The sequence below is a fragment of the Rhinatrema bivittatum genome, chromosome 4, assembly GCF_901001135.1.
Source record: "Rhinatrema bivittatum chromosome 4, aRhiBiv1.1, whole genome shotgun sequence".
In the NCBI taxonomy this organism is placed as follows: Eukaryota; Metazoa; Chordata; class Amphibia; order Gymnophiona; family Rhinatrematidae; genus Rhinatrema; species Rhinatrema bivittatum.
The window spans coordinates 82,039,110-82,052,563 of NC_042618.1; the positions used below are offsets into that span (position 1 = coordinate 82,039,110).

General features: G+C 48.5%; 1 protein-coding gene across 1 annotated transcript in view; it reads right to left on the minus strand.

Moving 5' to 3' along the window:
* TTLL5 (tubulin tyrosine ligase like 5) overlaps positions 1-13,454 on the minus strand; it is a 798,469-nt gene that overhangs the window by 155,356 nt on the left and 629,659 nt on the right. The window contains 1 exon segment of the mRNA XM_029598396.1: positions 7,834-7,938. Within this exon segment, the coding sequence (XP_029454256.1) occupies positions 7,834-7,938 (105 nt within the window).

Consider the following 13,454-nt stretch of genomic DNA (forward strand, 5'->3'; position numbering starts at 1 on the left):
GCTTTCCCTGGAACCATGTACTCGCTCCTCGAGGGCCTAACTCTTTCCAGCTACTGAGCCTCCTTAAGAATCTATGTGAGATTGTCATCTACTACTGGCTATGAATATAGCATATCCTGTCTACTCACTCACTATCTATAGTCTCTCTACAGCTCAGCAACTCTGGGATCGCGGTTCCAGCATCTGAGGGACTTCAGCCCTGCTGGGCATATCAGCTCACTACTGCCACCTCTGGTGGTTCTACTACCTGTCTAATAAAGAACTATCTGTGTCTGTCTCCATACCCAAGCCTAGCCGGTAGTTCCTCTCAGGAAATCCTCCTGGGGGCGCTGATATCTGCCATCGGCCCAAGGATTCACCTATTTGCATTCCTTTCCAGCTGCGTACCCTCTCTAGCACTCAGCTGGTACAGATTGCCAACTCAGCAGTCTATATCTTAACAAGATTGCTAGTTCCGCCTACGGAGCATATCAGATTGCTAACTCCTCCTTCCACGGGAGCCAGTCCATAACTGATTGCAACGCCACACGGTGACTCATAACAGATTGCTGACTCCTCCCCCTACAGGAGTATCCATCAACAGATTTACAACAGATTGATCACTCCTCCCACTTCAGGAACTGAGCATAACAGATTGCTAACTCCCATCTGCTTGCTCCTCCCATCAGCATAGCAGATTCTAACACTGCCTCTGCTTCTGTTTCCAAGAAGACTACTATTTTGCCAGTGTCTACATTCAGCGCTCCTGGTTTTCTATTTCCTAGCCTCCTAGATCTCTGGTTAGTTCCTACTCCTTGTTCATGTTGGGGATACAACCATTTCCAATGCTTCGCTGGCCCCCAGCACTGGAGGACTCAACCTGAAAGGAAGGTGGTAGTCCATCTACCACTGGTGGCCTGGATTCAATGCTTCTTATATTAGGCTGCTCATTTCTGGGACAACTCAAAGACTACAACCATTACTGTTGAGATTACTTACCTGATAATCTCCTTTTTCTTAGTGTAGACAGATGGACTCAGAACGAATGGGTATAGTATGCTCGTGCTAGCAGTTGGAGACGGATCTGACGTCAGCACGGGTATATATACCCCCACAGGAAGCGTAGCAACTTAGTAATCTTCCTTGCAAAAGCTGTTATGGATGTGTGTACTGATGCTCAGTGAAATAGTGAAACAGGATTCCCCGGACCGATTGATAGTAGCTGGAGACCGCCAGCATTCACAACCGGAAGGCGTGGACACCTGGTAGAGTGTACGCTCTTATGGAAACAGATGACATGGCTTACCTTGAATCGGTGAAACCCATGTACACTGGCAGCTGGGCGGGATGCTGAGTCCATCTGTCTACACTAAGGAAAAGGAGATTATCAGGTAAGTAATCTCAACATTTCCTGGCGTGTAGCCAGATGGACTCAGAACAAATGGGATGTACAAAAGCTTTACTCCCAGCCTGGGCGGGAGGCTGCCTGAGGACCATGTAGTACCGCCCTCGCAAATGCTGTGTCCTCCCTGGCCTGGACATCCAGACGGTAGAACCTGGAGAAGGTATGGAGGGAGGACCATGTCGCTGCTTTACATATTTCTGCAGGCGACAGCATCCTGGATTCCGCCCAGGATGCCGCTTGTGCTCTGGTAGAATGAGCCTTGACCTGTAGAGGCGGAGATTTCCCAGCCTCTACGCAAGCTGCTCGGATAACTTCTTTAATCCAGCGGGCGATGGTGGGCCGCGAGGCCGCTTCACCTTGTTTCTTTCCGCTATGCAGGACGAACAGATGGTCCGTCTTTCGTACTTCTTGTGTCACTTCCAGATATCTGGGCAGTAATCTGCCAATGTCGAGATGGCGTAATAAACGCCCTTCTTCAGATTTCTTCAAACCTGCCGTGGTAGGCAAGGATATGGTTTGGTTAAGATGAAACTGTGAAACCACTTTAGGTAGAAAGGAGGGAACCGTCCGAAGATGGATAGCCTCAAGAGTGATTCTGAGAAAGGGATCACGGCAGGACAGTGCTTGTAGCTCTGAGATGCGGCGTGCTGAACAGACAGCCAGCAAGAACACCATCTTTAACGTTAGAGAACGGAGCGACAGGCCCCGAAGGGGTCTGAAGGTGGATCCCGCGAGGAAATCCAACACAAGGTTGAGGTTCCATAAGGGCACAGGCCACTTCAGTGGCGGACGAATATGCTTGACTCCTTTCAGGAAGCGAGAAACATCTGGGTGCTTGGCAATGGAGCCAAGCACCCAGATGCCATCCCTCCTGGGACCGTAGCAAGACAGTGCAGCCACCTGAACCTTGATGGAGCTGAGGGAGAGACCCTTCTGAAGTCCATCTTGCAGGAAATCCAACACAATAGGGATTGTGGTCGCATGTGGATTGGTGTCATGAGTGTCGCACCATGCTTCAAATACTCTCCAGATCCTTACGTAGGTGAGGGATGTGGAAAACTTGTGAGCTCGGAGGAGTGTATCTATCACGGGCTCCGAGTAACCTCTTTTCTTCAGTCTAGCCCTCTCAATGGCCAGACCGTAAGAGAGAATTGAGCCGGATCCTCATGGAGGATAGGACCTTGACGTAGAAGGTCCCTGAGAGGAGGCAGGGGAAGAGGCTCCCCTGCCAGTAGTCTTCTCATGTCCGCGTACCAGGGTCTCCTTGGCCAGTCTGGTGCCACTAGAAGAACTAGGCCCTGGTGTTTCTGAATCTTGTGGATGATGGCGCCCAGCAGAGGCCATGGAGGAAAGGCGTATAGCAGAGTCCCCGGAGGCCATGGCTGAACCAGGGCATCGATTCCGTGTGAGAACGGGTCGCGCTTGCGGCTGAAGTATCTGGGTACTTGAGCATTGGACTTGTCTGCCAGTAAATCCATGTCTGGAATCCCCCAGTGATCCACAATCATCTGGAAGGCTGTGGGTGACAGCTGCCACTCTCCCGGATTTAGGCTTTCTCTGCTGAGGAAGTCTGCCGTGGTGTTGTCCTTCCCGGCAATGTGGAAGGCGGAGATGTCCTGAAGATTCACCTCTGCCCAAGCCATCAGTGGGGCGATCTCCAGAGATACCTGTCGGCTTCTGGTTCCGCCCTGACTGTTGATGTATGCCACCGTGGTGGCGTTGTCGGACATCACTCTGACTGCTCTGTTCTGCAGTCTGTGAGCAAATCGAAGGCATGCCAATCGGACTGCCCGAGCCTCTAGACGGTTGATGTTCCACGCTGACTCTTCTCTGTTCCACCGCCCTTGTACGGTAAGTCCTTTGCAGTGTGCTCCCCAGCCGCTCAGGCTGGCATCTGTGGTGAGCAGAGTCCACGTGGGGGGGGGGGGGGGACATCTTCGACCCCCTGCTCATGTGGTTGGACTGCAACCACCACCGTAACTGGGTCCGTACTCTGGCAGGCAGAGATAAGTGCGTGGAATAGTTCCGTAGACGGGGGCTCCAGCGAGAGAGCAGGGAGTGTTGTAGAGGTCTCATATGGGCCCTTGCCCAAGGTACCACTTCCAGGGTGGATGCCATGAGGCCGAGAACCTGCAGATAATCCCAAGCTATGGGCCGACTGGCTCCCAATCAAGTACCGGATATGCGTCTGAAGTTTTGACCTTCTCTTGGTAGTGAGACTGACTGTGTCTGCCTGGGTGTCGAACTGTACTCCCAGGTATTCCAGCGACTGGGAAGGCTGTAGGCAGCTCTTGCTGAGGTTGATTACCCAGCCCAAGCTTTCCAGAAGGGCGATCACTCTGTCGGTTGTCCGATGGCTCTCCTCTCGTGATTTCGCCCTGATCAGCCAATCGTCTAGGTAGGGATGGACCAGAATTCCTTCCCGTCTGAGTGCCGCTGCTACCACTACGACCACCTTGGTGAAGGTCCGCAGTGACATGGCCAACCCGAAGGGCAGAGCCCGGAATTGAAAGTGGCGTCCTAGAACCTTGAAGCGGAGGTAGCGCTGATGATCCGGATGGATCGGGATGTGCAGGTAGGCTTCATACAAGTCTAAGGCCGTGAGGAATTCTCCTGGCTGTACTGCGGTCTTGACGGAGCACAGAGTTTCCATGCGAAACCTCGGGACCCTTAAGTATCGATTGACTGACTTGAGGTCCAGTACAGGCCGAAAGGTGCCCCCTTTCTTGGGTACCATGAAATAGATGGAATAGTGTCCAGAATTCACTTCCCATGCAGGTACTGGGATGATGGCTTTCAAGGGCAGGAGCCTCACCAGGGTAGCTTCCAATGCTGCCTTCTTGTGTATGGGACATGAAGATTCCACAAACTTGTCCGGAGGGAGGTGATGAAAGTCCAGATAATAGCCCTCTCGGATGATGGCGAGGACCCACTGGTCCGATGTAATCTCAACCCATCTGGGGTAGAAGAGGGTTAACCTGCCCCCTATGGCTCCGTCCCCCAGATGAATCGGCGGATTCTCATTGTGAGGTGCGGCTGGGACCTGAGCCCGGGCCTGCTCCCCTCCTGCGCTGCTTGGGCCGAATGGACTGATTCCGGGCCTGAGGACGAGGTGCCTGGTAGCGACTCCTGTAGGGAATGAAGCGCTGGGAGCTTCGACCCCTGGAGGGCCTTGGAAAGGCGCGCTGGTTCCTTCTGAACCGATCTTCCAGCAGTCGAGGTACTGGAGAGGCGCCCCATGTGCTGGTCAGTTTATCAAGGTCGCTGCCAAACAGGAAAGAGCCCTTAAAGGGCAATCTGGTGAGGCATGTCTTCGAAGGCGCATCGGCTGACCATTTCCGGATCCAGAGCTGCCTCCTGGCGGCTGCGGAGGATGAAATCCCCTTGGCTGTTGTCCGGACTAGGTCTGATGCAGCATCCGTGAGGAACGAGAGAGCTGACTCCATGTCTGCTGCTGGAGCGTTGTTCCTGACCTGTGACAAATAGGAACGTGTCACTACTGTGCAGCAGGTTGCGATCCGCAAAGATAGAGCTGCCACCTCAAAAGTCTGTTTCAGAATGGCGTCCAGTCGCCGGTCATGAGGCTCCTTGAGGGCCGCCCCCCCTTCAACTGGAATGGTAGTGCGCTTGACCACAGCGCTAATCAAGGCGTCCACCTGAGGGCTCGCCAGCAGCTCCTGGATAGCCGGTGCCAGGGGGTACATGCCTGTCAGGGCCCGACCCCCTTTGAATGAAGCCGCTGGTGCAGCCCATTCTAAATCTATCAGTTGTTGTGCTGCTTGCAAGAATGGAAAATGGCAGGCTGAAGGACGAAGACCTTCCAGCAGGGGGTTCTGCGCAGAGGGTACTGTAGCGCTGGGACCTGTAATATCCAACTCCGCCAGGCACTGAGACACCAGGTCGGAGAGATCCTCTTTAGGAAAGAACCGCCTCATGGTTCTATATGGCTCAATCCCTGAAGGAAGTTCCCCTTCGTCCGGGAGTTCGGACTCGTCCGGTGAAACCTCCTGGTCTGACAGATCCGGACTGTCTAGTGGCGGGAGGTCCCGCCCACGATAAAGGCGTGAGGGTCCAGGAACAGGATCCGCTGGAGCCGTAACCGCAACAGCAGCCGCAGCAGCCGCCTTAGTCGCAGCCACAGCAGGAACAGTAGAAACAGCAGGAACAGCAGGAACCGCAGGGCCTGGATGGGAAGCCGTTTGCATCTGTACAAAGGCATGAATCCCCTTAAAGAGATCGACCCAGGAAATGAAAGCGGTCTCTAATCACCGGGGTACAAGATCCCCCGGGATTCCAGATTGGTCGAGACTGCCCGCTAAATACGGGGTAGCCCCTGGGGAACTGTCAGCAAACCGTGGCTGAGACTGGTCCTGGCCCGAGGGTCCCACGGCCTCCTCACATTGGGCACATAGGGAGTCTGGCTCTTCACTGTGCGTGGCTCGAAGCTGGCATGCGGAGCAGAGGCCGAGGGCTTTAATGCTGGAGGCAGGAGGCGCCCCCACTGAAGACGCTGAGGTGTTCTGTTCCATTGAAAAGTATGCGCTTAATGATATGCGGCAGCAATATACGCTTAATAGAACAGGCGCACAATAATATGCGGCAGCAATATACGCTTAATATAACAGGCGCACAATAATATGCGGCAGCAATATACGCTTAATATAACAGGCGCACAATAATATGTGGTCAGCAATAGACGCTCAATGATATTCAATATGCTCTCAGCAATAAGCGGTTAGCAATACACGCTCAATGGTATTCAATATGCTCTCAGCAATAAGCGGTGAGCAATACATGCTCAATGGCATTCAATATGCTCTCAGCAATAAGCGGTGAGCAATACATGCTCAATGGCATTCAATATGCTCTCAGCAATAAGCGGTTAGCAATACACGCTCAATGGTATTCAATATGCTCTCAGCAATAAGCAGTTAGCAATACAAGCTCAATGGTATTCAATATGCTCTCAGCAATAAGCGGTTAGCAATATACGCACAATGATGTATATAACATGCGCTTAGTCATAAACAGGCGCCTATCACGGGCGCTCAATACCTGAACAAGGCCCACAAAATGGCGCCCTCCACGGCGTGCCGCCCACAGGCCACGCCGCCGATCCTCGGTTCCTCGGAGACCAAAAGTAAGAGATGTACGCCTTACCTGATCCTCGGCGCTTCCCAGCAGGAACCCGGGCGGTCTCCGGCTGCGGGGGAAGAGGGCAAGAACCTTCACCGCCGCGTTTGAGGATATGCACCCGCTGCCTCGTCCACGCCGGGACCGAGGCGCCTCACTCGCCACGCCCGAGCCTCGCCCGGGGGCTACGTCCCTGCCACGATTTGGCCACCGGACCGAGGTCTTACACCTCCGGGGGATCACGGAAATCACCCCGGGAAACTCTACTGGGGGAGGGACCCCAAGGGTATCACCGCAGGAGTGCGAGGCTCGATGTTGCAGTAGAAATTTAGTAAGAAGAAAGTAGAAAGTAGATTGGAAACACGCTCAGTGAGCGTGCAGGCTCTCCAAACTGCTTTGGAGACGGAAATTACTGAGTTGCTACGCTTCCTGTGGGGGTATATATACCCGTGCTGACGTCAGATCGGTCTCCAACTGCTAGCACGAGCATACTATACCCATTCGTTCTGAGTCCATCTGGCTACACGCCAGGAAATGGTTATTTACCTTTTAAATAACACTAGGAGATTAGGGAATACGCCATGAAACTAACAGGCAGCATATTTAAAACAAATTGGAGAAAGTATTTTTTTCACTCAGTGCACAATTAAACTGTGGAATTTGTTGCTGGAGGATGTAGTCAAGGCATCCAGCATAGCGGAGGTTAAAAGTGGTATGGTAATTTTTTGGAGGAAAAATCCCTAAATAAATTATTAGTCAGGTGGAACTGGAGAATTACTGCTTATTTGATCTGCACTTTGGGATTTGCCCGGTACTTTCCTGAGGACCCAGAGTAGTCACTGTCTAAGACAAGATGCTGGGCTTGGTGGACCTTTGCTCTGACCCAGAATTTCACATCTTATATTCTTATGTTACGGGATGTGTGTTTTGGAGGGGCTGCATGTGTGACTGGGTGGGGCAAAGGAAACCTATTTGTCTACTGCCACTAGGGTAATGTGTGTGTTTTGTGGGACGAATGTGTGGGATGTGTATTCCAGCTGTGGTCAGATGTTATGGCTGGAAGCTCCTCCTGCTTTTCCCTTTTTGTGTCCTTTTTCATATGCTGTTGAGTGTATAGTTTCTGTGTATAGAATTCCTGGCTATGAAAAACTACTTGCATACATTTCCTGCTCTTGGAGCTTTGGGTGCCTATTTTTCTGGCTGTAGCCAGGAATTTTAGCCACATAAGCTGTCTGTGCATGCACACATGAAAACGGATACAGACAGACCACATCATTCATACAAGATTTCACTGGAAAGAATGCCTGCAAACTTACTGTGCTGTAGCGCAGAGGATGGCCTGCTTCCCTTCTTCTCTGGGTTTTCTATTGCCAGGGATTCTCTCTCTTTCCTTCCTGAGACTGTAGTTTTCTCAAGGGAACCTACAAGAAAGCAGAGTTGCTTACTGTAACAGGTGTTCTCCTAGGACAGCAGGATGTTAGTCCTCACACATGGGTGATATCATCAGATGGAGTCTGGCATGGAAAACTTCTGTCAAAGTTTCTAGAACTTGACTGACACGGAGCATGCTCAGCATGCCCTAATCTTCATGTCCACGCGGGATCCCTCTTCAGTCTCAGAATTACGAAAAAATAAAATAACAAACATAGATGAAACCCAACTATGCAGGGTGGTGGGCGGGCTTCATGAAGACTAACATCATGCTGTCCAGGAGAACACCTGTTAGATATAAGCAACTCTGCTTTCTCCTAGGACAAGCAGGATGGTAGTCCTCACACATGGGTGAATCCCTAGCTAGAGGGTGTCCCTGAAAACAAAAAGACCAACAGACACCTAACCACGTGCCAATGGGCACAACAGCAGCAGTGCTGTTGATAACAGAGGGAGACAGTCTGAACCCGATACAAGGGGCCTAGGCAGGAAGAGTTGAGTTTAGAGCTGAAAGAGATTCCTGAGAACAGACTGGCCGAATCTAATATCATGTCGGCCATACCCATCCAGACAACAGCAAGGCGCGAACTCCGCGTTGCAGTCTTGCAAATCTCCTCCATAGGAACTGCCCTCAAGTAAGCCACCAAAATTGCCATGGCTCTGACAGAATGAGCCTGAACATGACCTCCAAGCTGTAGGCCCGCCTGTGTATAAGAGAATGAGACGCAATAGGCTATCCAATTGGGCAGTGTCTGCTTACCAACGGCAACTCCCAATCTATTCCTGTCAAAAGAGATGAAGAGTTGCGTGAATTTCCTATGACCTTCTGTCCACTCTGGCTAAAGTTCTTTTACAATCCAGACTGTGCAAGGCCCACTCACCTTGCTTCCTGTGACCTAGGAAGATCTCTATGTGGATATAGGCGTCTTTTAAATAGAGGGAGCATAGCCAGTCCCCTTTTTGTAAAAGGGGAATCAGGGTGCTCAGAGAGACCATCTTGACTTTCTCATTTTAGAAACCTGTTCAAGGCCCTCAGATCCAGGTTGGGATGGAGATCCCCAAATTTCTGTTGAATCTGAAAATACTGGGAGTAGAAACCTCGTCCCCACTGCTCTGGTGGGATAAGCTCGACCGCCCTGGATGTTACTAGGGCAGAGAGCTCCGCCACGAGGATCTCCTGACACACTGATGGCCCCCAAAAGGATTTGGAGGAGAACCTAGCAGAACACCCAACAGATTTAGCCTGTATCCCTGCTGAACGATGGACAGAACCCACTGGTCTGAGGTGATCCCAGGCCATCGATCCGCAAAGAATCGCAGCCAACCTCCGACCGGGGGGTCCCACTGCACGGGGACAGGGGGCTGGTTCTTGCTCCCTTCCCTCTGGTCAAAACCCTGTAGTGAAGCTTGGCTGGAATGCTGGCTGTGGCTTGGGAGCTCGTTGCTGCCTGGAACAGCCCCTGAGAGCTCACCCTTTGCAGATGGGTAATACTTCTGCTGACAACAGATGGAACGCTGTGGTCCTTGATGTGCCAACCTCCTGGCCAAAGACGGCGGGTCAGAGGTACTGGCATAAAGATGCTGGAGGGTCTGGTGTTGGTCTCGCAACTGAGCCACCACAACCCTCACTTTTATCTCCAAAGAGATTCTCGCCAGTACATGGCAAGTCAGCGAGCCTCTCTTGCAGCTCTGGCTGGAGGTCCGGAGCCAAGTCATCCTGTGGATGCCAATCCTGGCAGCCGCAACTCTTGCCACAGTCTCAAACATATCGTAGGTGGAGCGCACCTCATGCTTCCCGCACTCAAGGCCCTGATGTGTGACGGCCAATAAAGCTTCCTGATGCTGCTGGGTCAGCCGGTCAGCCACCTCCTGAAACTGTTTCCAGAGGTTATGGTAGTACTGCATCATATAGAGTTGGTAGGAGACAATTCGGGTGATCAGCATGGCATCCTGAAAGACTTTATACTACCTAGAGCATCCAGCACTCTTCCCTACACAAGGGAGGTGAGGCATGGGTCCAGGAGCGCTTGACCATTATAAGTGCGGTCTCAACCGACACTGACTGGTGGGGAGCTGACGTTTCTCAAAGTTAGTGGCATGGTCTTTATAAGTTCAGACTCAACCACTACTGACTGGTGGGGGAGCTGATGTTTCTCAAAGCCAGTGGCATGCTGGACCAGATACACCCCATCTGCCTTCTATTTACAGGCGGCACCGTGAGGGGATATTCCCAAATTCTCAGGAGCAACTCCTTAAAGATTTCATGGACTGGGACAGCCACAACCTCCTTCGGAGCATCCACAAACTGGAGGACTTCCAGCACCTTGTGCCTAGCATCCTCCTGCATCATGAGCTGGAACAAAATGGCTTCCACCATGGTCCACACAAGCAAGAAAACAAAGAAGAACCACAAATACCAACACTCTACCTTAAATCACAACAACACAAAAACATACAGCAGCTACTTAGCACTATCATTCATGCTATTTAATGCACAATCCATAATAAAGAAAATATCCATTATCAACGACCTACTTCAAGATGACAAGCCGGATTTCATAGCAATCACTGAAACATGGATAAAAAACACAGACAGTACTAATCAACCAAATCAACAACCCTTTCTACAGAACCTTCTCAATCCCCAGACCAAAAAAGAAAGGTGGAGGCCTATTGCTACTCATCAAAAAAAACCTACAAATGAAATTACTCCCAACTAATAACTACAGCCCACTGGAAATTGCACTATTTGACTCACAAAAACTACAAATCTGTCTGATAGACTGCCCCCCAATACACTTGATCAGAACTGTTCACCACTTATTGAATTCTTCTTGACCAAAATATCTATCAATAAACTCATAATCATCCTTGGTGATTTCAAATACATATAGATTCCATCCCCCACTCCCCCACATGTTCCTCAATCATTGACGCACTCTCATCACTAGGCCTTAGTCAAATCATCAACGGACCAACGCACAAAGCTGGTCACACACTTGACCTCATCTTCTGACGTCACGGAGACCTTCGTCAGCGGTTGAGGGGCGCCTTGCCGCCGGGCGCGGAGGCCCATTTACATCTAGGGCCCCCGCAGTAACTTTAATTTCCATCATAAAGTTAAAAAAAAGAAAAGGAACTGAGAGGAAACTACAACATCGGGAGGTGAGATGTCATCGCGAGAGAGACCACGCCCCCTCCCACGACGTCCCCTTTGTGCTCCCCTTCGTGCAACCCTTGGTGCCTCATTTAATATCTTTTTTGTACATTTTCTGTTATATAAACCTTATCCAAGTTATGTACCCTTTTTATTTTGTTAACAAGTTTAATTTGTAATTGTTCACTGTATCAGACTATGGAATTATTCTCCAGCTGTTATTTGTTCTATGTAAACCGGTATGATTTACATGTAATGTAAGAATGTCGGTATATAAAAATCCAAAATAAATAAATAAATAAATAAATACTGACATACGGACAAACCACCAAATAAAAATCAAGAAGATACCCTGGTTGGATCACTCCATAATCCAAGCAAATTTATTTTCAAACCGTAATTTTACTACAATAAAAAACCCACCTAAATCCTTCTCATACCGACCACCTTTTCATACTGAAACACTCCAAGAAAATTTACAAACATAGACCTTTCAAATGCAGAGAATGCAACTTCGTCTTGGCTCACAATCACTAAAACTGTAGCAGATAAGATAAACCCCATCATAAAAAAAACAATAAAAAACCCAAAACATCATAACTAATGGTATAATGACAACATCAGAGCAGCCAAACGTGAACTCAGAAAAAAAGAGAAAAACTGGAAGAACAACAATACATCAACCTTTCTACTTAACGCATACAGAGTACAACTAGCAGATAAAAAACTCATCCACAAAACAAAACAAAAAGACTTCTACTCAAATAAAATAAACAAATACCAACATAACCCAAAGATGCTTTTCAATATCATAAAAAGCCTAACCAAATCATTCAATGACAACCAGTTATCAACGTCCAAGATCACAAGCAACGATTTCGCAGAATTCTTTAACAAAAAAAAATCAAAAACCTCATAAACAACAACCTCAACAACAACTCACAAGTCCAGAAAATAAAAAAAATTTCAAACATTAAGTTGACCAAACTTTGAGACAGCATCTTCACTGGAAATCCAAATGATCATAAAAAAAAATTAACCCAGCTAAACACCCTATTGACTCCATTCCCATAACAACGATCAAAAATATTGAACCATCAATAACCAAAACAATAAATGAAATCGTAAACCTTTCCCTCACCGAAGGAAACTATCCAGAATGCCTAAAATCAGCAATTATCAAACCCATACTGAAAAAGAACAACCTGGATCCTGAAAACCCACTGAACTATCGACCCAAATCAAACCTACCGTTCACTGCCAAAATCGAGAAAATTATCCACTCCCGTTTCAGCGACCACCTTGAAGAAAACAACATCCTTCTACCCACACAATTTGGCTTCAGGAAACAAATGAACACAGAGATTCTACTACTATCCTTAAACGTCACGATACTCAAAGGTTTCGAAAACGGACCAAGCTACCTTCTAGTTCTACTTGACCTATCAGCAGCCTTTGTCACGGTAAACCACTCTATCATGATTGAACGACTATCAGAAATTGGTGCAAAAGAAAAAAACCCTACAATGGTTCACATCATATCTATCACAAAGAACCTACCAAGTATGGATCAATGACACCCTTTCAAAAAAAACAAAAAAACCCACCTTAGAAACCGTAGTCCCCCAAAGTTCAGCTCTATCAGCGACACTCTTCAACATTTACCTGCTTCCGATATGCCACTTCTTCTCAAACCTTAATCTGACCCACTTCATATATGCAGATGACATTCAAATATTAATCCCAATAAACAACTCATTGGAAGAAACCTACAAAAAAACAGCTACTTACCTAAAGAAAATAAAACAGCTACTAACCAACATGAAACTCATACTAAACTTCGATAAGACAAATAATAATCAGATAGAAAAAACAACAACACTCAACCTAATGAACCAAAAAGTGGCTATCTCTCCGGTCAATCATGCATGCAACCTTGGAGTCATAATTGACAAAGAACTTTCCTTCAAGAACCACATCACAACTAAAATCAAAGATAGATATCACAAACTTCTAACACTACGTCAACTAAAACATTTCCTCTCCCCTAGTGACTTCAGATCAGTCCCTTCAACTACTCATCTTCTCCAACCTAGATTACTCCAACTCCCTACTATCCAACTTACCTCTTAACACCATCCGACCACTCCAAATCCTACAAAACACAACTGCAAGAATACTCACCAGATCAAAAAAACATGATCACATCACTCCTACACTTATAGCACTTCACTGGCTCCTAATAAAATTTAGGATTGAATATAAAATACTATCCATACTACACAAAACAATATACGAAAAACAAACAAACTGGCTAAGCTCTTCCATAAAACTGCATTGTCCAAACAG